Source organism: Vulpes lagopus, chromosome 10, assembly GCF_018345385.1.
Source record: "Vulpes lagopus strain Blue_001 chromosome 10, ASM1834538v1, whole genome shotgun sequence".
Classification (NCBI taxonomy): domain Eukaryota; kingdom Metazoa; phylum Chordata; class Mammalia; order Carnivora; family Canidae; genus Vulpes; species Vulpes lagopus.
In genome coordinates this window covers 41733980-41760513 of record NC_054833.1, presented here as the reverse complement: position 1 = coordinate 41760513, position 26534 = coordinate 41733980, and the positions used below count along the sequence as shown (strand labels likewise).

Sequence of the window (26534 nt, the reverse complement as noted above, 5' to 3'; positions counted from 1 at the left end):
TGCCAGCTCACTCCTTCTGTCTTTACTCCTACTCACTACACGCCAGGTGCCTCTTGTAGGTGTTGTGCCTCCCTGAGGAGTGGAGGAAAGAGAAAAAAGGAATCCGACTCCATATTATTATATGGAATGCAGCATGCAGCCTTCCTGGCAATCATATTATGTCAAAACATCATAAGCCACAGAATTTTTAAATGTTAGAATTGGAAAGGGTTCTTGAATAGGATGGAAAATTGCGACACAACGTTTGTCCAAGGACCCAAGGTACCCTACTAGGTTGTGCTTAACCTCGAATGAGCCATTTTATTTATCCTTGATAAAAGTGCTCTTTTCACCCCCCAAATCGATCATCTTTAGCCCTAATGACCTTTAATACTGGAGACCAGGTATGAAGGCAAGTTTGGTATTACTCTTCTATCCAGCAGAGCATCAGCTTCTCAGACTTCCCTATGACTTAGAAAAATCTCTGCCCTCAGCAGTCACCTCCCCAGGTGACCTAGCTATGCCCACCATGCACGGGCTTGCCACATCCTTGCCAGCTCCTTGTCCACCCTCCAGACACCTGGCTCGGCTGGGCCCAGAAGCACTCTCACCATGGTCATGTAGGTGGCCTCTGCTTTTCCATTTGATTCTTCGTCCTCAATCAGCATCCGTGTGGCTACTGAAGAATAAACGTGTTTCTAGAGGGACAGGAGTGGTGGGAACATTAACCAAAGATCAGCAAATGTTAGATGTCAGGGGAAAAAACCATCTACTACTATTCACAGGGCATCAACACCAAAAGGTAATTGAGAGTTAGAAAATTATCGTGGATAATGATAATTTAGTTCCCAGTCTTCCTGGCAATTAAGAAAGTTGGCTCGTCAGCAAAGATTACTCTCTTGAGAACCAAATTCTTTGCTTCAAAAGACAAAGCTCCTTGTTTGGACAGGCACTTAGGCAGCAGCAGGGAATTCTTACCTTGCCGGATTATTTGTACTCCGTGCTTATTTCCTTCTGACTGGAGCCATGGCAGGATGGCATTGATTGGCCACTAACTGTGGTCATCTCTGAGAGGGTTTATATGGCAGGGACAGCCCTCACTGAACCTCACATCTGTGAGGTGGGTGGTACTTTGTGATTCACGTTCCTGTCACTATTTAGGGAGGTGATGTCATCCAGTGACAAACTCTTGGGCTTCTGGAGGCCCCTGCACTAGGTTGTGACAAAATCCTACACTTAGGTCATAAACAGGGCAAAAGGTGGAAAAAGTAAATATTCCAAGAGGAGTTTTTAAAAGAAGGGAGGGAGGGAGGAAGGGAGGGAGGAAAGGTAGTTTAAGGGAATGAATTCATTTCTCAGACCCTAATAGCAATTATTTATAGCCCCATTACGAAGTAATATGGAAGAAAAAGCTCTTCTTGATCCTCTTTCTTAAGGTCCCTGAATATTTTTTAAGATTTTATTTATTTGAGAGAGAGTGCATAAAGATGAGCAGGGAGCCCCATGCAAGACTCAATCCCAGGACCCTGAGACCATGACCTGAGCCGAAGGCAGATGCTTAACCAACTGAGCCACCCAGCCACCTAGAGTCCCTGAATATTTGATCTGAACTGTTAACTCCTTCACTTAATTCCTGAATGTACCGCAATTCTCCCTTATGGTTCCACAGTGCCCACAGATGATGAAGCACTTACAGATCATCCGGTTATTTGAACCTTACCACAGGGCAAATATGCTTGTCCTCATCCTCATTTTACTGGTGAGACAAGTGTGGCTCTGGGAGGTGGCTGAGGTGGGCTTGAATGGAGATTCTCTGACACTGAGCCCAGGGCTCTTTCCTGTGACCCTACCCTGAGTCCTCAGAGCCCTGTCCGCTCCCTCCTGGGGTGGGGTGGGGGGCTCTCAGTCTGGTGATGAAGATTTCCTGAGCCCCTGTGCTGTGCCCAGCACTGACCACCACACTGAGATACAATACTGAGTAAGACAGTCCACAGAGAATGCCAATGACACCCTGGATGTTGGAGCCATATCTACCCTGCCCTCACTGGACACAGCTGCAAAACGGAGTTTTGAGTTCTTGCCTTACCTCTGGATCAGCCTTCTTTATGTTCTCCAGGCTTTTTACCAGGGTTGTGGATGTCACTGAGCTGCAAGGCAGGAAAAGCATGTGGAATTAACTGGCTGGCACTGTAAATTCCAGGGTGCCCACATGAGACCCCACAGAGTCTTGTGATGAGGGGGACCCCAGAGGGGAAACCATTGTCTCTAGACTCCCACCGCCAAAGCCACCCAGCTCACTGTGAAATCTGAGCAGTGCATCTCTCTGATGGAGAGAATGAAGCATTCCGGAGGTAGTCTGGGCTGAACGGCTCTGACTTCCCTATTACCTACTTAACATCTTTCTGTGTCCACACTGTTTTAAGTGAATTAATAGGGAGGGCCATCATGGGATTGGATTTTTATCATTAACCCGGGAGTAGGGAGATGTAGCCATGCCAGCAGGGGGCAATAGAAGCTCAGCTGAGACACACAGTTCAAAGGCTCCTCCCCTGGGGAAGAGGCTGAGCAGAAATAGCGCCACAAACTCCCTAAGCTGCCAACCCTGGCCCCTTCCCAGCCCTTGGCCTTTGATCTCTTGACCATCTGCCCTCTGCATCTGCCACTTAATATAGTTCCTTTTTTTTTTTTTTCTATTTTGGTCTAAGGTAGAACTTAAAAAAAAAAATCAGGGTTGAAGCTAGAAGTCATATATATTTTGTCTCAAAGTGGAGGAAATAGTTTTCTCATACATTCTGATTATAAAGTTGTATCTTCTCACTGTAAAATAATTCAAATAATAAAGAAACACAGAGAGTTAAGTTTGAAGTTCCAGTAAACCTCCTGCCCCTGTGGGATCCACCTTCTCTTTTCACCCAAACAGCACTACTAATACTTTGGAATTATTCTTTCCAACCTTTCTCAATGCAGGCCTTACTGCACTCACACAAAATGTATTTATTGCACCCAAACAGCACTACTAATACTTTGGAATTATTCTTTCCAACCTTTCTCAATGCAGGCCTTACTGCACTCACACAAAATGTATTTATTGCATCTGCTGCCAAAGTGAGTATTATCTAATTTTCTTTTTTATAAAAATGAGATCCTGCTATATATTCTGTAATGTGATTCCTGGGGCATCTTCCCATGCCGTTACATTTGGGATTGTGTAGTATTTCACTGAGTGGAATACTGATTTAGTGAATCATCACCTTCCTGACAGTTACTAAGGATGATTTCAATGTTGAATTATCATCAGGGCTACAGCAACCATGTTCATAAATCTCAGTATACAAGTCTGATTATTTCTTTATTTCCTAAATCTTTAGGATTTCCATGTCTTTGGTACTGACATGGAAATACTGATTTCATTTTGAGGGACACTGAGGCCCAGAGTGGGGAGGTGAGTTGATATGGTCGTCTAACTTGGGCTGGGGGCCATCTGCATGCCCAGAGCAAAGACCCTCAGAGAGGCCAGCCAAGTTCAAACCAAGTCAGAGAGGCCCTGGGGAATGAAGTGAAGCCCAGCAGGCAAAGCACTTTCTAGAGTCTATGTTTTATGGGGAGACTCAGAGTCAGCATTCTAATGGAGGCCTTTGCCCATTGACATTTCAACAAGAGAGCCAATCTGCCCCAGCAATGTATCTCATCATCAACAGTTGAATAAATGGATGCACACGGCCCTGCCAACAGCCAAACACTGCTGGCATATTGGAGCATCTGGGCATTTCCAAGATGCTGGGAGAAGGGGTATTAAAGCCTTCAACAATACATTTCAACAATAAATAACTTAGGACCTAAGGACATCCATTCAGAAATAGCCTCTCAGAATTAGAATGTGGTCCTTTTAAAAAAAATTATTTATTTATTAGCAGAGGGAAGAGCGAGATCTTGGGGAGGAGCAGAGGGAAAGGGACAAACACTGAGCAGAGAGCCCAAAATGGGGTTTGATCCAATGACCCTGAGGTCATGACCTGGGCCGAAATCAAGAGTCAGACACTTAACCGACTAAGCCACTCAGGTGTCCTAGAGTGTGGTCCTTTAAATAAAGCCACTGATAACCCTCAAGATCTGATCTTCCTTATGAAATGTGTATTGTACATAATTCAAAAACCCATTTCCCTCAGGCATTGAATGGCACCATTATAGCTCTTGCATAAGATTTATACTTAATTATGTTCCTCTTAAACCACCATTTACAAAAGAGCTGAAAAATCTTTGTAAAATACCAAAATGAATGAAGAGGGTATAGGGATGTACAAGGCCTTTCTGCAACACAGTGAGTGGAGGGTTGGGGTCACTAGAGAGATGACATCTAATCTGACAACCACAGACAATTCTATTTTAAAGTATCCCCTTCTGGGAAAGTGGCACAGTTAGGGCCCTATCACTCTTCCACTTCAGGTTGAGGAACCGCCAGCCTCCCAACCCCGCCCTGTACCTCTTACTTCTGTGGGTCCTCTTCACAATCAAAATCAGAACAGGAAGCAGCAGGATAGTGACACAGACAATCCCCACAATGATCACCAGCTGATTACCACCCAGGATCTCAGGTCTGAGGGCTACTGGGGTCACCATTGCTTAGGAAAGGAAAAAAGCAACAAGACAGTCTCAATATTCCAGTATAGAGCTGGAAATCCCACCAGATCTATACTAACTCGGGAAGTTGGGAGAGAAGGCCAGACTCCACCCCATATTGAAATACTGGCATTCCACTTGTCCCCATTAGATGGAGAACCAAGTCTGGCCTCCTTGCTTACCCCTACAGTGTAGATTAAGGTGGGTGGGAGAAGATAATAGCACCTTACCTACAGCAGATTTTCCTTTTACATTAACGGTTCTATCTTAAAACAACAAAACAGATTTTTTTTAGGGGCTTCAGATCTTTCAATGAGAAAGTGGTTGGTTTCAAAAGGATATATGGTACAACCCTCAGACCCATAGTCATGATACCAAGTAGAGCGCTTCCACCCATATGGTACCCTTCATCCATTTCCTCTACATCCATTTCCTTTCACTCTACGTATATACATAAACACCTCCTGGGTGCCAGATATCACTAGGCAAAGAAGCTACAAAGACAGTTAGTGCATGGTCCTTGCCTTCAAGGAGAGGGATGAACATGTCAATGGAAAATCACAGTCTGCTATAGGGACCAGGATGGAAGTCCATATGGGGTACAGGGGGCACAGAGAAAAGGGTACCTAATTCTATGGGGAGCAGATGAGAAGTCCTCAACAGTTTTAAAGTTTAAATGTCTTAAGGAAACATAAAGTTTGTTGGGCAGACAATATGGGAAAGGATGGAGGTGGTGCGTTACACACAAGGTCTGGAGGCCCAAGAGGATGGGACTTTCAGAAACTAAAATAGTTCCATGGGTCCGGGTCTAGGTTGCAGTTGGGGGCATAGTGGGGAAGTAGACAACAGAGTCTCAATCATGAAGGGTCTTGATCTCAGCCAGGAGTCTGGCTTTCTTTCAGTAAGTGATGGAAAAACCAAACACTGAAAGACTCTAAGCACCGGGACAGAATGTTGCGACTTGTGGTTTAAAATGGTGGCACTGAGGGCTGCAGGAAGAATGAGAGCAGGGGCTGAGAAGGAGAGCAGACCCTGGTTAGAGGGCTACAGGCCAATACACAAAGGAAGACAGCTAGAGCGTGGTGAAGGACTGGGAGGAAGGCAGACTCAAAGTCAGTAGTAGAAATAACAGGACTTGTTGGCCTGTTAGTCTGGGGGTCACAGGAAAGGGAAGAATCAGTACAACTCTCAGGCATCCAGCTAGGTAACCATGTAGATGGTGACAGAGATGAACTAGGGGAGAGGTGTGCAGGGGCAGGTTTCGATATGTTGCATTTGAATTTTTGCAGAATGTTTAGCTAGGATTTAGATGGAGACATAGATTAGACAGGAAGGAGGGAAGGAAGGAAGGAAGGAAGGAAGGAAGGAAGGAAGGAAGGAAGGGAGGGAGGGAGGGAGGAAGGGAGGAAGAGAGGAAGGAAAGGAAGAGCAGGAGGGAGTGAAGGAAGGAGGGGGGGAGAGAGGGAGGGAGGGAGGGAGGAAGGGAGGGAGGGAGGGAAGGGGGGAGGGAGAATCCAACATAGGATATATTGATTATATGGAGAATACTGTGTCCAATATTACTTGGGTAAAGAAGGCTGAGGTGGGCAATTAGAGTAGCATTGGTGACCTAAGCTAGAGCAGAGGCAGAAGCAGAAGCCAGGATGTGGTGCACTAAGAGATTAAGGGAGGAGAGACAAGAGACACCACAGATTGCCTCTTAGCTACTTAGCTAGGTCAAGAAAGAAATATAGAATTGAGGGGATCCCTGGGTGGCTCAGCGGTTTGGCGCCTGCCTTTGGCCCAGGGCGTGATCCTATAGTCCTGGGATCGAGTCCCGTGTCGGGCTCCTGGCATGGAGCCTGTTTCTCTCTCCTCCTGTGCCTGTGCCTCTCTCTTTCTCTCTACATCTATCATGAATAAATAAATAAATCTTAAAAAAAAAAAAGATTTAGAATTGATTGCGGTGGAGGTTGCACAACTCTGAATATACTAAAAATCGCTGAGTTATAGGCTTTAAGTGGGTGACTGTATAGTATGTGAGTTGTTTCTGTTTTAAAGAGAAGAAAGACACACAGGATGAGAGCTAAAGTAGCCCAGGACAGAAGGTGAGAGGAAGAGGTGAGCATATCTACAGTCTGGGTGGCAGGAGCCAGTAGACAGTGTGACGTGCCTGAGACAGGGAGAAAGTGCCACCTGAGCACAGAGGTTTGGATAAGCTCAGGGCAGCAGGGCCCCGGGGATGGCGAGACAGAGAGGTGAGGATGTGGGCGATGGAGATAGGCCTGGGGGGTGGGTGCTTGGTGGTTGAGTGGGCTCCCACTATGGAGTGTATTTTCTCTGTGAAATGGAAATAGGGCTTCTGAGAGGGAAGAAATCCCTCTGTCCCGCTCCCCCCTTTGCCATGTTTTACAAGAAGGGGCCTCCACAGACTCAAGTCCTTGGTCAAAGATACTGAGGTGAGTTCCATCCTTGCCCACATCCCCACCCCCAAAAAAACCACAGCCAACCCCCAGCAAAGGTCTGTAGCAAAATGCAAAGTCCACAGCCACATCCTGACTGTTAACTGTGTTATGGTTTAACTTTAACCCCTCACTTACCGACTTCTCTCAGATCTTTATTCCCCTACACACCACTGGTTTTAATGTACAGGGTTTGCCAGAATAGAGAACCTTTCATCAGAGAACATTTCTATTTTGGGTTCTGGTCTCTTCCTGTTTTCTCTCTCTTCTGTGCCATCTCTCACCAGCCCAGGGTCATTTACCCTTCTGCCGCAGAGCATACAGCATCCAAGTAAAAAAGAACTTTGGACATCAGCTCCAACCCATCTCTGAGCTCCTGTATCTTTAGATCAGGATATTACACGGGCAGTGAGTGAGTTCTGGCGGAAGGTTGGGTTCACCAAATAGTGTGGAAAGCGAGGTGCCTAGGACTCTAAAGTTAAGGAGGTATCACCGTGAAGATCATGTAAGTCCAGGGTACAAGGACTTGTATCAGGGTCGTGTGAGTACAGCACCTGAGAGTGATGCCTCCTTCAGCATGGCACCCTACATGCCTCTCTGGCCTTGCCCTAGTCCTGGCCATGCCTACCAACTACAAGGACCCTCATGCCTCCCCAGCCGAAGATCAGATACTTTGGGGCTCTTTCACGATCACATGCAGCGTGGTGGTTTTCTTGAAGCTCAGGTTCCCCAGGTGGATACTGCAGGTGTATCTTCCTCTGTCAGATTCCTTCACTCCTTGGAGCATGATAGACGCATCATTGCGGGAGGTGTCACCCACCAAGGCTACACGGTTCTGGAAGCGGCCCCAGTTCTGGGAGTACCCCACAGGTACACTGAGTTTAGGGTAATAACTTAACACAACCTCCTCCTAGAACAGAAAGGCAACATATGAGTTTGCAAGGACCGAGGAAGAAGGGGCATGGGGAAGGTTGAGTGGGGGTGCTCTCAGGACTTACCGGGTCCTGGATATGTGGGCAGTGAGGTGTGATGAGAAAGTATGTGATATCATAAGTCATGCACACACATGTGTCCACAGCCTGTGTGGCTGTGAAGGACGCCACCAAACCATGAACAACTGTCCCATTGGCAGAAAAGGATGAGGAAGGACAGGAGGAAGAGGGGCTTTCCCTTTTTGTAATTCTCCAGTAAAAGGAAGAAAAATACACCTTCACTTTCTATAGCATTTCCAGTTGGATTTCCAATAGGCACTTGAAACATGTCTAAAACTAAAACTCCAAATTATTGCCCCAAGCCAGCTCCTTCTAGTCCATTTCTTTTCGGTAAATGGCAAAGCCTTCTTCCAGATGATCAGGCTAAAATTCATGGAGTCATTCTTAATTCCTCTCTTTCCTAAACACACAGTGAAAGTCCCTCAGCAAATCCTGTCACCTCTACCTTCAAGATATATCCTAAATCTAGCCATCTCTCACCTCCTCCACGATTACCATTCTGGTCCAAGCCACCCCTTCTCTCACCTAAATTCCTGCAAGGAGCTTTCTGACTTGTCTCCCTGCTTACTCCCAACTACAATCTATTCTCCACAGGTGAGCCTTTAGAAATATAAGTTAAATCATGTTACTCATCTACTCCAAACCCTCCAATAGCCCCCCATTTCTACTAAAAGTACAAGGCCCTCTATGATGTGCCCCACTCCATTTTCCTCTCTGATTTCATCTTCTACTTTTTCTTTCCTCACCTACCTGGGTCAATTCGCTCCATCCACGCTGGCCTCTTTGCTCTCCTTGACTACTGGCCACAGGGCCTTTGCACTTGCTGCTCCCTAAGCCTGGGACATGCTTCCCCCCAAGAAATACATATGGTTCATTCTCTCATTTCCAGCAGGTTTCTGCTCAAATGTCATCTTTTCAGTGAGGTCTCTCTGCCCATCTATATAAAACATGAACCACAAATGCCTGCTTTCAGGGTACCTGTGTGGCTCAGTAGTTGAGTATCTGCCTTTGGCTCAAGTCATGATCCCAGAGTCCTGGGATCAAGCCTCGCATCAAGCTCTCCTCAGGGAGCCTGCTTCTCCCTCTGCCTATGTCTCTGCCTCTCTGTGTCTCTCATGAATAAATAAATAAATAAAATATTTTTTTAAATGCCTGCTTTCTTGTTCTCCATGGCTCTTACTATTACCTGACATATTATGTATTTATTTCCTCATTATTTTACCATGTACCTCCCTTGATCTTGATCATAAATCAGGAGTTCTGCGTGTCTGCCACATAGGCACTTAAAATACCTGGTAAATGAGTACATGTTGGAGCTTTTTATGAAGGGAAGTAAATATTACTATTTTTAAAAGCGTTTAAGAAAAGGAAATGGGTATACAGACATAAATATGAATGAAAACACCTGGTTCCTAATATCTTATCTATTGTGTTTTGAATTCATAGTTCAAAATGTCCATTCTCAACCTATTTTCTGCTGTGACTCACTTAGTGATTGACATTTAAATGCATGACAAGCTCCCAGAGGTGGACCTGGGACTACATGTAATTCCCTATCCTCTACCATGATGCCACCCTTTGGGGCATACAGGAATCAAGTGAGTACAAATGACTTTTTTCTAGGAATGACTCTTAATTTAGTTAAATCTTTTATAAACTTTGTGCCTTAATTTTTATTAATAAGTGACCTGAGATAGCCCCCACAACATACCCTGACCCACATGTACATCACCATGCACGGATGACATCTACCAGTCTAGTGAACTAACTTGCCACTTGCTGCTTCAGAGTTCCCATGAACTTAGAGACAAGGCCACAGAAGTCATCCCCCTCATCCTCCCATGGACTCTACAAAGAGGAGAACGGAAAAGAAGAAGGAAACTAAAACACAGTCAAAGCACATACAAATGCTTTACATGGACGATCTAAAATACGTGTCCTGACAACCCTACAAGTTGAGCAGCAGCAGCAGCAGCAGGAATATTATCCTCTTATTTGTCATCTTCATGAGAGTCATTCTTCCCATCACAAAGCTGAAGTTGCCCAGCCAAGTGGCTGAGCTGGAGGCCCAGTTCTGACAAGCTCCAAAGCTCAAGCCCCTTGCAACACCATCACATGGCACCTGGTGCCTAAATTCTCCCTCTACCCACACTGCCCTGACAGCAGCAGCTAGGGGCTTCTGCTACACAGTGATGGCTCCTTACCTTGGCATTCTCTCCCGATGAGAACATCCAGTCTACCTTGGTCATGTGTTTGTCTTCTGCTGTGCTCTGGAAAACACACCCCAGCTGAGTCGAGTCCCCTACATGGACTGTGAGCTCTGGGGATAAAAATGGTAACTCAAGTCAAACCCAAGGTATCATCTATAGAGGTCCAAGAACTTCTAGAAGAAATCATGTTTAGCCAAAGATCCTCAGCCATAAAATCAATGTCACCACCAAATACTGTACACATTCACTCTTGCAGATGAGCCAGATGATCTTGTGTGGACAAAGTACCCAGAGGCCTCTCACTTACATGACACCCCGTGGGTAAGGGAGTAGCCACAGCCACCTACACACATCAACTCTGGGGGATCTTCATACTACAATAAACACTTTGTGATTCCCTTTAGCTCCCTGCTCCTTCCCCTTTTCTAGAATTTCTCCTGAGTCCCAGCTCCACATCAACCTGTACTAAAGAAAGTACAGAAAATCTCAAAGCCCCCTCTTTCTGTTCACCAACTTAGATACCCACATCTGTTGAACATAAACAGGAAGTAGAAAGTTACATAATTTTCATGCTTATATATAACCCACTGGCTCTTCTAGCTGAAAAACTGATTCACAGGCGATTTTCTTCAATTTCTTTTATTCTTTTTACAAGTTGTCTTAGGACTTGCTTAGGATAGTTCTGGCTACAGTACAGGTCACAGGACTGCTTGCTAATTAGGCCAAGACAACAGACAGCTTTCCTCTTGGATTTTTTTTTTTCTGTTTCAATCCCTGCCCCACTCCCCCCAGAAGATCCTGCTTCCCTTCTTCCTTCTGCTTATTTGTGTGAGCAGCTGACCCCATCATATGCTTATTGCATAAGTAATTTTGAGGGGTTCCTGAAAAAAAAAATTAGCAAGATGTTTCTGATTTTTCAATAATGTACTACACAAATCAACCACAAAGTCAGTTGAGAAATGAAAGGCAAGATGGTATTTAGGGAGACACAAGCCTGGGTCTTAGCTGGGCCGAATTCCTTCAAAAGAGCATCAGGCAAAGCTCATGAAGGAACAAACACAGTGCATAAGCTGGCCTTTCATCCAAATTGTTTCTCTGGGAGAACATGAACTTCCTGCCCAGTGGGAGAGATGCACAATAGGAGGAAAGCAAAGCAAAAGAAAATATTATGAACTTGAAACTCCATGGAGGGAATAATTTTGAAAGTAATAAAAATTCACTCCAAAGAATAGTAGGGAGGGGAAGTCCCTCTAAACCTGACAGTACACTAAGAACTGAACTCTACATTTACAATGCAGTGATGGGCTGACTGCGTGGCTCAGATAGTTAAGCGTCTGACTCTTGTCTCAGCTCAGGTCTTAACCTTAGAGTCATGAGTTCAAGCCCCACATTGGGCTCCACGCTGGGCATGAAGCCTACTAAAATAAATGCAATAATAATAACTGAGCCATTCTGCAGCTTTTATCGTACCAGGCATGGGCCAGACACCTTGTATGTAGCATGTCAGCTCGTCATTATGGTATTTTGAGATATGCACTGTTATCCTCCCATTTTCAGAAGAAGGTGAAAGAATCCAAAGGCACATAGCCCATAAAAGGCAGAGACAGCAGGCAAACTCAGGCTGGAGGGAAGAAAAGCCCAAGCTCTCATTCACTATACCACCTCACATTAAGTGGAAGGAGAGCTGATTCTGAGCAAAGGCACAGGAAGTTAATATTATTTTTATTTGCAAGAATGTTGCCTATGGTATTTAAAGTAAGAACTATGAGAAAAGGGAATTGAAGTTGGAGAGTCGCAGAAAAATTATAAAGTGAGGAGTAAACTTTGTAGAGAAAAGTACAGATGGCTTCACATGGGGGAAGCCAACCTCCATCAAGCAAGCTGAATAACCTTCCAGTGGCTTCCAGGCACATTTGGAGGAGGTGCCTCTACTCCCTTTCTGGCTTGAAGAGAAAAATACAGGTTGCTCCACTGGCTACCAGGGAAGTGTGTGACTAGCCCTAACATTGTTCTAGCCTGTTTCTATGGATTCTCCAATTCTGAAATTGGCTCTTTTTGGCTCGTGCCCTCTCTGTCTCTTCAAAGAGAGAAAAGGCACCTATTCTGTAGACCATGCTTGTATGGACAAGTGTCTGGGCATGGCATCAGAAGATAAAGCAGAAAGGAGTAGCCCAAAAATAATCCTTGGGGAAGCAGCCAATTCATCTCCTCTTTTTGGAGAACTCAAGCTTTGAAGTCAAAACAAAGGGACACCCGGGGGGCTGAGTCAGTTAATCATCTGCCTTTGGCTCAGGTCATGATCTCAGAGTCCTGGGATCCAGCCCCATATCGGGCTCCCTGCTCAGTGAGGAGTCTGATTCTCCCTCTCCCTCAGCTGCTTGCCCTGCTTGTGCGCGCCGCCCCCCCCCCCTCAAATGAATAAATAAAATATTTTTAAAAAGAAATTTTAAAATGTCAATTGAAAAAAAAAAAAAAGGAAAAATGAGGAGAAGGGGCCAGAGGCCACCTTCTACAATTCCTTCTACAACTCCATTTTTTCAAAACTGGATTCAAGTGAGAGATGCTAATTCAAGAATCTCATTCATTTAGAGCAGCCCTGGTGGTGCAGCGGTTTAGCACGGCCTGCAGCCCAGGGCGTGATCCTGGAGACCCTGGATTGAGTCCCACGTCGGGCTCCCTGCATGGAGCCTGCTTCTCCCTCTGCCTGTGTGTCTCTGCCTCTCTCTGTCTCTATGAATAAATAAATAAAATCTTTAAAAAAAAAGAATCTCATTCATTTAGCAAATGTTTATTAATTGTTTACTCTGTGTTAGGCATGGTGTCCCGGGCTAGTCAGAGGATAAAGAATACAGACCCACGCAGACAGGGAAGATACAACTGGACAGGTATGATAAGTATCACCAAAGAGGCGCACAGGATGCTCCAAAGGAGTTCACGAACAGAGGGGACCTGAACAGCTGGGAGAGGGGAGGAGGTCCAGATTCTAGCTCCCTAACTAGACTGCAAGCTTTCCTAAGACCACACACTATTCTTTCAATGCATACTTTTAAAGAACGTGTCTAATTCTGTGGTTTTCAAACTTTCTTAAGGCAGCAGATTCTTTTTTTTTTTTTTTTTTTTTTTTATTCATGAGAGACACACACACAGAGAGAGGCAGAGACAAAGGCAGAGGGAGAAGCAGGCTCCATGCAGGGATCCTGACATGGGACTCGATCCTGGGTCTCCAGGATCACGTCCTGGGCTGAAGATGGCGCTAAACCACTGAGCCAAAGGGGCTGCCCAGCAGATTTCTTTTTTTAAATATCCACCATTTGTTTTGATGTGGAAGAAACTGGAGGGTATTATGCTGAGTGAAATAAGTCAATCAGAGGACAAACATTATATGGTCTCATTCATTTGGGGAATATAAAAAATAGTGAAAGGGAATAAAGGGAAAAGGAGTGAAAATATCAGTGAGGGTGACAAAACATGAGAGACACCTAACTCTGGGAAACGAACAAGGGGTAGTGGAAAGGGAGGTGGGCGGGAGGTTGGGGTGACTGGGTGATGGGCACTGAGGGGGGCACGTGGTGGGATGAGCACTGGGTGTTATGCTATATGTTGGCAAATCAAACTCCAATAAAATAAATAAATAAAAATAAAAATAAATAAATAAATATATATATATATATATATATATATATTATATATATATATAATCTTACATGGCAGCCCAACAAATAAAACAGGAAAAAGATAAAGGACTTGGGTCCCAGTGGAGGTTGGAGCCTGAGGTCCTACCTGACTCGGTCCTCTATTGACCCCCTACCCTGTTCTCACCCTTTGTGCAGTCTACCAGGTTTTGAACCTTCAGGCTTCTACAGAGCATGGTATAAAACCACCCACCTATTGAAGCCACTCCCTCCATTGACAAATGGGAAAATGAACTCCAAAGAAATTAGAGAGATGTCTTCTCTTTTCTATCCCCCAGAACACTTACCACAGGAACCTATGACATATGGACATGGCATCAGTGTGGATAACCAACAGGAAGTACCCGGGTAGAATAAAAGGAATAGGGACTTTGTTGTCAGAGGTGCCAGGTTTTAAGTACCAGACATCCCATTTAATAAATATGTGTCCTTAGGCAAGTCACATCTAAGCCTCAATTACCTCATCTGTAAAATGAAAAGATCAATACTTCCAATTAGCAATAATCATGCCTTGGATAAACCTCATTGGCTACAATATTGCCACTGCGCAAAGCTAGACCAATACATCCTACATGGCATTTTCATGAGGATGGAACACATGTAAGGTAATAATAAAATAATCATTCCCGGAACACCTGGGTGGCTAGCCAGGTAAGCAACTAACTTACTCTTGATTTTGGCTCTCAGGATCGTGAGATCAAGCCCCACAAGGGGCTCCTCACTCAGCCCAGAGTCTGCCTGTCACTATCCCTCTGTTCCTCTCCGCACTCCACCCTCTTAAATAAATGAATAAAATCTTTTTAAAATAATAAAACAAAATAATTATTCTCATTATTTTTATTTAAAGAGCACTGATTATTGTGGATTAACTCTGTGGTAAGTATCTAGACCAAAGGCTGGCATTTGTTCATTAAAATCTGTTCCTTCCTTCTTTGCACACCAAATCTCTTGCCCCTTCACCCTTCTCTGAGTAAGCATTCCCATACCTTTGGGTTCCTCTGGTAGTACATGCAGCAGCACTGCTTTTTTGAACACCAGGCTTTCCTTTTCAAGCCGGATTTCACAGGTATAGGTTCCCTGGTCAGCTTCTTCCACGTCTTGGAGCAGGAGAGAACCATCATTGTGTAAGATGTCCCCCACCAAGTGCACACGATTCTGGAAGCGCCCCACAGGCACGCTGAGGTTGGCGTAATAGTATAGCACATATTCATCCTGGAGGGCAACACAACATTGGGGAAATTCTAGAGTCACTGGAACCAGACCCAGGAGTCCAGATCCAAAAGACCCTGTTCTGTGGAAGTGGCAGCATCACCACTACCACCATCATCACCACCACCATCATCACACATCATCATCACCACCACCACCATCATCATCATCACCACCACCACCACCACCACCATCATCACCACCATCATCACCACCATCATCACCACCATCATCACCATCATCATCACCATCATCACCATCATCACCATCATAATCACCATCATCACCACCATCATCATCATCAGAAAGCACTTGATACCCAGTGAATAATAATAATAATAATAATAATAATAATAATAATGTGCTGGGCAACATTCTAACTTGAACAAAGCCCTGTGCCTTAGTGAAGTAAGGTCCACACATTCATTTCCTACAGTTTAAGGTAAAATGTAACACCCACTCTGAAGATCCCTCTCTGGGGATTCAGACCCAGAACTTTTGAAACCCTTGTTTCATGTTCACCCTGTTTTCTGTCATGGCCCCTGGACTGGATGGCACTCAAAGGCATGATGCAATCCTCCAGACTGAGAGTTGTGATAATTCCTGGCTGGCATGTCAGCTGTCGCTCATCCCCTTTCTGCCCTCCCCCAGGCAGTGTATATCATACAGTTTGAGAAGGAATCATCATCAGTGAATGGCTTACAGGCTGGGACAGGGAGAAATAAGGATTTCTACTTAAGCCACGGACTTGTCCTTCTTATAATAAAAAATCTAATAAAATTTTGAGTGAGAGTAGCATTATAAGAATAATGTGCTATGAGCTACAGAAAGAGTATTTCATTGGCAAGCTTCAGGACTTTATTATGAGTAACACATTACTTAGTATGGATTTTATAAACAATCCAGAGATACAAGTATCCCCTCTGATGAGGTTTATACACTGTATCCCACCCTGAGGAGCTCCCATTAAACACCTTCCCTCAGCCTTGTTATATCAGCGATCCCATCACTTGAAAACTTGAAGCAGCCATGAAGGAGAAAGAGGTGACTCCCCAGCACATAAACGGCGCACAGAATGGTAAAAGAATCTGGCCCTCTCACCTCTTCTGGAGAAGCTTAACAACTGGGGTGTATTGCTGTCCCAGAGATACCCATTTGGAGCTACTGGCTGCCGGTTGGTCACGGCAGCTGCCAAAAGATTATGGAAGGACGGAGGCCAGTATGGCTTAGTGGCTGCCATGCTATGATTATGGAAGCTTATCCAAAATAATAGATAAAGAAGAGGAGACCTGGAGTTTCTGTGCAACACTTGCACTAGGCAATGCCATTCTAATGCATTACTAAATGACATCCATAGTTCCTAGCTCCTCGTAGGAAAACACAATTTGTGGCCTTCTGTTAAATACTTTGCAATTAAGCCTTGCTAGTGTTCTGAGCTTTCCAGTAATCATGGCTTATGGAGTTTTCTTAGTCACCACAATCACACAGTGATAACATTTAAGTAATTGTTTTTGGTCTTTCTTTTCGTTAAATACTAAGAGTCGTTGCAGTTTGGGGAAAAGGTTAGCTGAGGTTGGAATCATCTTTGTAACATTTGCAAATTATACTCTTTCCTATTTGTGACCTAAAGATAAGTATTTTCTATAAAATATAAACCAATATACCTAAAGAAACTTAATTATGGGAAGATAATTCAGAGTTTAAATGTCACTGAAAGCTTACAGTAAGTGTTTAGATATATAAGTATCCTGTTAATCTTAATAATGTGAGAAAGTATCAAAGGAAAAAAAAGAATCTGGCCCTCTCCTCCGCAGAAAAGATTCTTATGACATCATTCTCACACCTCTTCTGTCTGGACCAGGGCTCTTACCCTTCTCAGCCCTCCCACCCACCTGTACAATTCTACAAAGGGCAGACATTGAGAAAAGAAACAAAAAAAAACTTTATGTGCATGTCTTCCATTACTTCTCAATGACCCAAAAGTTAAGCATTACCATTATGATAATGACCTTCATCTTCACCGATGAGGAAGCTGAAGTTCAGCAAGGTTGAGTAATTTGCCCAGCTGATCACAAAGCCAAGGGGTCAATCTAGGAAGAGGCCCAGTTCTGACAAGCTTCAGAGCCCAAACTCTTGCAACACTACCTCATAGCACCTAATGACCTGTTTTTTCCTCTGCCCACACTGTCCCGACACCATTGGCCAGGGACTTCTACAGTAATATTTCCTCCTTGTTACCTTGGCACGATCTCCTGATGAGAACATCCAGTCTACCTTGATCACACGCTTTTCTTCTGTAGTCTGGAAAACACATCCCATCAGGGCTGAATCCCCCACACGGACTGTTAGCTCAAGGGAGGAAACAATCAAGTCATTCAGGCCCAAGGAATAATCTATAGAAGTCAAAGGCAAGAGGAGACATCATTTAGACAAATACAAAAATCAGTGTTAATCACTAAGTAACTCTACATCTTCCCTCCCCAGATGACGTAACACAAAGTACTCAGAGGCCCCTCACTCAAGCCAGCATGGCATTCCCAAAGGAAGAGAAAGACCCTCTAGGTACACACATTCCTCCCAAGTCAGAGGAGTACTGCAATATTAATACTGGAAAAAGGTTATCTGCTCCCAGTCTCCTAACTGGGCCCCTCTCCATTCCCCAGAATTCCTTTCTCCAGGCTCCTTTCTAAAGAAAGAAGAGAAACCTTGACATCCTCCTTTCGGGTCATTAATTTAGACTTCCATAAACAGGAAATAAGATGTCTCTGGATCCTAGTTTCCCATGGGTTCCCTATTTTAAAAAGCCCCTTAACAGGTATTTTTGTATCTTTCTTCTTTAGTTCCTTGACAAAAGCTTATCTCTGACTTTGCTGGCTAATTCTGGCTGTCATGCAGGTCTTTGTAATTAGGCCAATCCAGGGGTGCCTGGGTTGCACAGTGGGCTAAGTGTCCAGCTCTTGGTTTTGATTCAGGTCATGGTCTCAGGGTCCTGGGATGGATCCCCATGTCTTCTCAGGCTCTGGACTCAGGCTCTGGACTCAGGCTCTGTCTGCTTGTCCCTCTACCCCTGCCCCCACTCATGCTTGTACTCTCTCTTTCTCTCTCTCCCTCTCAAATAAATTATTTCTAAAATAGAGGAAAAAAACATTCTAAAAAAAAATAGGGATGCTTGGGTAGTTCAGTCATTGAGCATCTGCCTTTGGCTCATGGCATGACCCCAGGATCCAGGATCAAGTCCCACATTCAGCTCCCCGCAGAGAGCCTGTTTCTCCCGTGCCTGTGTCTCTGCCTTTCTCTCTGTGTCTCTCATGGATAAATAAATAAAATCTTAAAAAAAAAATGGGGGGGGGACACCTGGGTGGCTCAGTGGTTGAGCATCTGCCTTCGACTCAAGTCAGGATCCCAGGGTCCTAGGATTAAATCCCGCATCAGACTCCCCACAGGCAGCCTGCTTCTCCCTCTGCCTGTGTCTCTACCTCTTTCTCTGTGTCTCTCATGCATAAATAAATAAAATATTTTTTTAAAAAGGCCAATACAAAAGCATGGCTTTCCATTGAATTTCCTTTGTGTTTGTCCTCTCCCCACCTTCCCACTCCAGTTTTATCATCAGCCCTGTCTCTTCAGCCTCTGGGTGTTTTGCACACATGACCCCATTCCGTTATCTGAGTGCTGCTCGAGTCATTTCTCTTTTCACTAAAAGACAAAACCGGTACACAGATATTTCTGTTTTCACAAGATGTGCACTGTGCAAAGAGACAACAACATCAAGAAAGACGCGTTTAGATGCTGGCCAGTTTATATGGAGGAAGAGCCAAATGAACGCATGTGGGAATAAACAGAAAATGTGCCAGTCTTTCCATGCAAGCTGTCGCCCTGAGAGAAGAGAGTTAACTTCCTGCCCAACAGCAGGCACACACAGTAGGGAAGACGGAAAAGAAAACATGAACTCTAAACCCTTTGGAGGGACTTGTTTTGAAAGAAATCAAAATTAGCTCCAAAACTGATTTGGAATTTTCCTGTAAGAAAGAACTGAGCAACTTTACATGTGGTGAAAGGTATAAGAAGCAAATTTCATTTAATACGAAGAGTGCTATATGTAGAATTAAGTGAAGGGTAGCTAGAAAGCAAAGAGCAGCCACCAGAGTGAAGAGAAACTTACACCTTTGCAGAGAGATGGCTGAAGAAAATGAGATTTTCTTTTTTAAGATTTGATTGATTGATTGATTGATCAGAGAGAGTGAGCATAAGCAGGGGCAGCAGGCAGAGGGAGAAGCAAGCTCCCCACTGAGCAGGGAGCCTGATGTAGAACGTGATCCCAGGACCCTTGTCCACGACTTGAGCCGAAGGCAGATGCTCAACTGACTAAACCACTCAGGCACCCCCAAAATGAGACTTTCTACAGAGGAAGACAAACCTCTCCACAGAGAAATACAACCACCACCGCCACCACCACCACCCCTCATGCCAAGTGGCTACCTACAGGACTGGCTTGTTAACTCTGGCTGGAAGGGCAGAAACTTGCAGGCTGCTTCCTGCACCTCTGGGGAAATGTCTAAAGACCCCCAGAGCATTACAACCCTGCTTCTATGAAAACAAATTCTCTTAAAAACATACTATTTTCTGGGGGAGGGGAGTGTCTGTGTGCCTGTCTGGTTGCCTCTTTGTGCACGCTCTTGGTTTGCCTGGAATTAGAGCAAAGGCAGTTCTTTTTGTACTTTGCTGAGCAGGTGTTTAGGTCACTATGCACAGTTTTTTAAAAAGATATAGTAATAAAGAGAAAACTAAAAGACGATGAGAGCAAAGCACCTCCTGAGTCATTTATTCTTCTTATGGAGCGCTATCCATGGATAAAGAAAAAAGGTGGGGAGAGAGGATGAACAGTTTAGAAAGAAGAGATGAGCCCCAAGCAGCTCCAAGCACAGAGGTTTCATGAATAGGAGACTCCAACTAAGTCTGTGGCCCGCAGGGGCAGCTAGAGGAGGTTTTTTAGAAGGAAGTGGGGTTTAAGGAGAAACCTGAAAGATAAGGAAGCCCTAGGCAGGCTTGCTAGGGTAAGTTGAGGAAAGAAAGCTCTTGGCAAAAGGGACTCCCCCAGATTGTGAAAGAGCTCAGCACTTTTGCAGAACCAAGAGAAGGCTGGAATGACAAAAAGCATGAATGCCATTGAGTTCTGGGGCTCTCTCCGGTGATTTCATTTCCTGATCCAAGACTAGCTGTGGCTTTAAAGTTACAATCTAAAATGTAGGAATTCCAGAGAGACTTTCTCTGCAGCACATTAGAACACCCAGCTCAGAACCCGAAGGCCTTCCGTGTGTAATAGAAACAGAGGAAGATTCAGCTTTCCAAGAAAGAGTTTGCTCCCTGGCTTCAAAAACAGCTGTTTCAGCAAAACTCCAAAGTTCCAGGTTAGTATTTCCGTTTTCAACAAACCAAGGGGAAATGAAAATATATAAAATTGGCTTTTGAAAATGCACGAGACTTATGAGAAATCAAGTACCCTCCTTGGTCCCTTGGTTTCTACTTACCCAGTAACACTGGCATCAGGATGAGTTTCAGTAGGCAAAACATGCTGCTCACCAATTTTTCAGTCTTAAGATAAAAGAAAACAAAACAAAAAAGAAACAAAACAAAACAAACAAAACAAAAAAGAAAACAGCGTCAAGAGAAGTTTGTCACTTTAACAAACCCATAACCAGTGCCTCTGTGGGCCAGCCTCTGTCGGAGACACTGGGATGCAGCCCCAAACAAGAAGGGCAGGGTCCCCGCTCACGTGCAGTTTGCAAGTTGGGGGGGGGGGTGGAAGGGGAAAAAAAGAGGCAAATGAATGAACAAGAAAGTAGCAGATGCTGGAATCTGCTATGAAGAAACAAAACAGAGCGGTGTTTGGAGAGTCACTTGGGGGCCGCTTTATATTGGCTGTAAGGGAAAATTAGATGAAAGTGGCTTTTCGAGAGGAAAAAAGTGAATAATTTCAGGATATCTTTGAGGTGACAACCCTAGCCATTCTACAATCTTAGAGTTTCACATAAACAGGAGATTACCAGAGACTCAGAGTGCAAGTTTTGCCTATCTCTCCAACTAAATTAAAATTACTACTTTTAAACATATAGAAAATGTTCAGGGCATGTGAGAAGGAGATAATTTTCAACCCAGTTAAGGCATTCAGCAAACTCTGTGGCAGACAAGCTGCATGAAATGTCCATGGAGAGGTTGGTTTGTTTGGTTTTTTTTGCCCTTTTATCCCCACTTTTTTTTAGAGAGGGGAGGGGCAGAGGGAGAGAGAATCTCAAGCAGGCTTCATGCCCAGCACAGAGCCTGATGGGAGGGCTCCATCCCAGGACCCTGAGATCATTTACCCAGGCCAAAACAGTCAGACACTTAACTGATTGAGCCACCCAGGCACCCTTACCCCACATTTTTCTTAATGAAACAGAAGAACACCAACCCCAAGGAGTTATAATCCAACCAGCCTTGGGTTCCTACCAACTACTCTGGTCTCAGCCACGATCCCTGCATCCTGAACAGCCTGCCAATGAAGGGACTCTACCTCAAATCTGCTAGGAGGAAAGTTATCTTTTGGGAAATCCCATCACAGCACCATGCCCAGTTCTGCTGGGAAGTCCAGCACATGTGGTGGCATTTTAACTTATAAAAAAATATTAACTAAGAGATTCCTTACCTGCATTCTAATCAACAAAATCCTCCATCTGGAAAATCAGGGTCAAACTATTCAAGAAGGTCCTACCCTAGGCCCCCCTTATGCAGAGAAGTCAGAGGACCTTGCTCAACCTGTTCCCTTGCCTATGACATGGGAGTAATAATGCAAGGATCACGTATGATCATGTAGATAACAGTGCTTTGAATTACCACATAAGATCCTATTTTTCATAACCTAAAAATGAGATAGAAAACCTAAAAATGAGGAACTCCTGGGTGGCTCAGGGGTTGAGTATCTGCCTTTGGCTCAGGTCGTGATTCCGGGTTCTGGAATCGAGTCCCACATGGGGCTCCCGGCAGGGAGTCCGCTTCTCCCTCTGCCTATGTCTCTGCCTCTCTCTCTCTGTCTCTCCTGAATAAATAAAATCTTTAAAACAAAGAAAACTAACTAAAAATGAGATAGGAAAACTGTAGTGTTAATAGAGTTTGGGGTTCTGAGCATCTACCTTTAGATAGAATGGCAAATGATGATTCAGAATGAACTGGAAACTTTTAAGTTTCAATTTTTGAATCCCATCACAATGTAGATAATAATTGAACTGACTCAGATATACCAAAAGTCACACTATGCTTCCCCAAACATAAGTACATCTGATGAAAACACAGATCTCTCTCAAGATAGCCATAGTCTTCTTCTGGCTCTAACACCCATCACATCCCACCCTACATGAGTGAGCATGATAAAGGACTTCCTTTACAGTATGTTATGATGTTAATTCATCATATCTGGGACAGCTGAGACCACTTCCCATTCTGGATGCATTCTTCTGCAGAGAGTTATTTATGCTCCCCGCTCTTTGTCCACCAAACAGTTCTCATACATTCTCCAGAGCAGTGCACCACCTGCTTGGATTTACAGGTCTAACACCAAACTCCAATAAGCCTAGAGTCTCAAGGAGGACCATACATTCTTTTTTCAAGTATCCCAGGCCTGTGCCACAGCACTAGTAAAGTGTCTGGCAAATACTGGGTACTTGCTGATAGCTGCCAATATGACCATCACATTGACATCAACTTAGATCTCCTACAACGAGACCATTCTATTCTAAGAGGACACTGGCAGTCCTAAAGGAACTCTGAACCTAGTCACCACACTCAAGTCCTCAGAGCCACACTCAAACATTTTCAAACAAATTTTGAGAAATGTGCAATCTAATGACTAGAAGATACCATTTTTGGTTCAAAGTACTCATGCACCATTAGAATTCTATGTGAATGAAGAGAGAGGCAATAAATTCATGGAAAAAGCACTGATTTGAATTTCTTTCTTCTTCTTTTTTTTTTTAATTTGAATTTCTAAAAAAGTTCTCTTCCTGGGTCAGACCTTTCATTAACTAATTCTTTGATCTTTGGGAAATGGCTCAATCTCCCTAGGCCTCTCCCAGCCTAGTTAATATAGTAGCATACTAGAAACCAGTTGTTGATAGGCAATAAATCAGAGAGGGTTAGGGACGCCTGGGTGGCTCAGTGGTTGACGGGCTGCCTTTGGCTCAGGGCGCGATCCCAGATCCCGAGATAGAGTCCCCACATCAGGCTCTCAGCGGGGGACCTGCTTCTCCCTCTGCTGTATCTCTGACTCTGTCTCTGTGTCTCTCATGAATAAATAAATAAATCTTTTTTAAAAATCAGAGAGGGTTTTATGCCAGGTACTACCTGAGTGCTTTATACACATTGACCCACTTGATCTTCACAACCACCTTATGAGGTCTTACTGAAGGGGAAACTAAGGTACCGACTGGTGAAGTGACTTGCCTAATAACACATAGTAAGTGGTAGGGCCAGGATTTAAACTCAGGCATTCTGGATCAGAACCCATTCCCTCTCTGTAGTGATACTGCTCCTCATGTTAGTGAAAGTATTCCATGTTTTAGAGCAAAACTTCTCTGAACTTCATTTATCAAAACAGGGTGAATCTGCTCCCTGGCTGTTCTTCCCACCCACTTCACCTAGTGAACTCCTCCTGTTCAGCTCTTAGATCGAAAATTAATGTGATTTCTTTTTTTTTTTTTAATGTGATTTCTTTAGGAAAATCTCTCCTGAGCCATGCTTACCAAGTCAGATTCCTAGCCATAACTTTTAATAGTACTATTTATCTTTCCTTTAGGGCATTTGTCACAGTTTCTAGTTATCTATTTTTTGTATGCCTGTTTAACTAAAGTCTTGCTCTCCACCTTCACCTCCCAAGACTATAAAGCTCCACAAAGCCAAGAGTTGCGTCTGTGTGCCACTGGAACTCCAGTGCCAGCATCAAGTGAGGCCCAGGGTAGGATCCAGGAACCACTTTTCAAAGGACAGAAAAATACCCAACAAGACCAAAGATACTTTAGCCCAGTTTTCATTTCCTTGTTAGTTGGCAAATACTCAGAAATTCCTATCATATATATATACAAATAAATATTTGGTATATACCAAATATATATGTCCTGAATATATATATAGCTGAATAATGAAATTCAGAATTTTACATATACAAACATATAATATCTATATAAATGAATCTCGGTATTTAGAAATCCAACCAAAGCATCAGATGCTCCTTTAAGCACCTTCTAAATAATAGTCCATTTAAATTCTCAGCTTCTATCCTGCTCCTTCAGATCTTGACATCTCCTCAGCAGATGTTCTTGAGATAATTCTGCACAGTAAGGCAGTTCATATGTTGGCCAAACATTTTGACCCGAGCTCACAGTGCTTTCATAATAGAACTCCTAATGCATGTCTTCTATCTCCCTCGGAGAGTTGTAACTATAAGGATCCCCTTTCCCGTTATTAACAGTGCGGAGGAATTGTTACCCTTGGCACAATGATGACAGAAAAACATCTTCAGAAAAGAGACTCGTGACAATGAGACTACCACACAGGATGCGAAAACAACCCCCATATATTACAATATTACAAGACAAAATAAGGGAGAGGCGCTGTTTCTGAATGCAAGTGTTTGCCGCTCGTAAGGACAACCAACCACTAAGCAACAGACAACTGTCCAGGCTTCTCTTACGTGGCCCATCCCCCTTTGCCTAGCCCACCCCTCACCCCCCCTAAGTGCTCTCCATTTACCCTTTGCTGCACACCTCAAGGCTCTCATTGTTTTAGGTGTATGAATCCATGTAACCACTCCAAGGCATTAACTTCTTGAAATGCATCCTTATTTTTCCTTCTAAGACCACTTCTACATTGGGCTGGGAGGTTACATGGCTCCTTACAAGGCAGTCTCGATTACATTGGTCAACCCTCTAACCTGAAGGGGACTTTGGAAGTCATTACTGCCACTCCCTCCTTAGACTGGGTTACATCTAAACCACCCTACAGCAGCTCAGGTCACCCTACACCCTTCATGAGATCAGAGCTTTACAAGGGGCATGACAAGAAAGAATAATAGCTTAGCTCTCTTGGGAGGTTTAAGTTCCTTACTTTTTAACATTAAATATTGACCTATCTAGGGGCACCTGAGTGGCACAATCAGTTGAGCCTCTGACTCTTGGTTTTGCATCAGGTCATAATATCAGGATCATGAGATCAAGCCCTATGTCCAGGTCTACATTCAGTGTGGAGTTTGCTTGAGATTCTCTCTCCCTCTCCCTCTGCCTCTCCCATTCATGCATGCTCCCTCTCTAGTAAATAAATTAATCTTTAAAAAAAAACACACACACACACACGCAAACACAGTGTCCTATCTAGGATTGGGAGAAGGGAAACAATGAGGGACAAGTTCTGCCATGAGTTGAAGGACAACTAGTCAGGAGAACAACTAGTCACTGCTCTACCTGAAAACACAGGCAACTTAGAAACTCAAGTCCTACCACCACCATCATCACCATCACTCTTTCATTAACAGCAAACCTCTTACCCCCTCTTTTCTCTGGGGATCTTAAAAGAAGCGACTCTCCAGAAAGGAAAACTGCGCCCACCAGCCTACCTTATACCAGTAGTCTCTTCCTGCAGAGGTTGAGAGCAGGGTAAACGTGGCCATCAAATTAAAACCTTCAGAACCAGCCTTCTTCTGAGAGAGAAAAATTTGAATCACTCCTTAAGAAATTCAAAGCAACTGCTTACCCACAATGAGGCGCACCCAGGGGAAGCAATGCACTGAATTCTGCTTCAAGTGCAGTACCCAAGACCGACTCAAGAGACTTCTGCCTGCACAGAGGGTCAGGCTCAGAACAAACCAACTGCATGCATTCTGAAGCAGCTACAGATGCAAACAGGAACCTCTAAATCAAGGTTCTCGTTGCAGTCATCTGGCCCATGATCCAATTTTTATTTATACTGTGTTCTAAAAAGAGATAATAAATTCAACTTACTGAGGAGTGCCTCATATTCCAGACCTGTGCAGGTGCCATCTCCCCTTCTAGATTATTAACTCTTTCAGAGGCCCTCTGAGGGCAGAGTCTCCAATGGCATCAGGCAAACATTCCCTGAGAAAGAAATCAGCTGTGTGTGACTGGGGTTCTTAAAAATAAATTTAAGACTAACACAAAACATTTTTCTCTGTTTAAAAACCTCTCTTATTTTTTTCTCTCATCACAGTGGTACAGTATAGCCAGGCGATCACTCAGTCCCTGTCTACAAAGACATGCCTGCTCAGTCCTTCAATTTACCATGTTGATTTCCTCTGACCATGAGATAGCATTCACAGAAGGCAGGTAGTGTTTTCTCCCCCCAGAGAACCCATAGGGC

General features: G+C 44.1%; 1 protein-coding gene and 1 pseudogene across 1 annotated transcript in view; both read right to left on the bottom strand.

Annotated features, from left to right (window-relative positions):
- The window catches only part of JAML (junction adhesion molecule like), a 28904-nt gene that overhangs the window by 1571 nt on the left and 799 nt on the right, over positions 1 to 26534 (bottom strand). Inside the window, 10 exon segments of the mRNA XM_041772289.1 lie at positions 591 to 677; positions 2066 to 2126; positions 4460 to 4598; positions 7710 to 7947; positions 10234 to 10349; positions 14918 to 15143; positions 17379 to 17533; positions 20666 to 20729; positions 25774 to 25857; positions 26159 to 26272. Of these exon segments, the coding sequence (XP_041628223.1) occupies positions 591 to 677; positions 2066 to 2126; positions 4460 to 4598; positions 7710 to 7947; positions 10234 to 10349; positions 14918 to 15143; positions 17379 to 17533; positions 20666 to 20729; positions 25774 to 25857; positions 26159 to 26197 (1209 nt within the window). The 5' untranslated portion in view covers positions 26198 to 26272.
- LOC121501108 lies at positions 14323 to 14486 on the bottom strand (annotated as a pseudogene).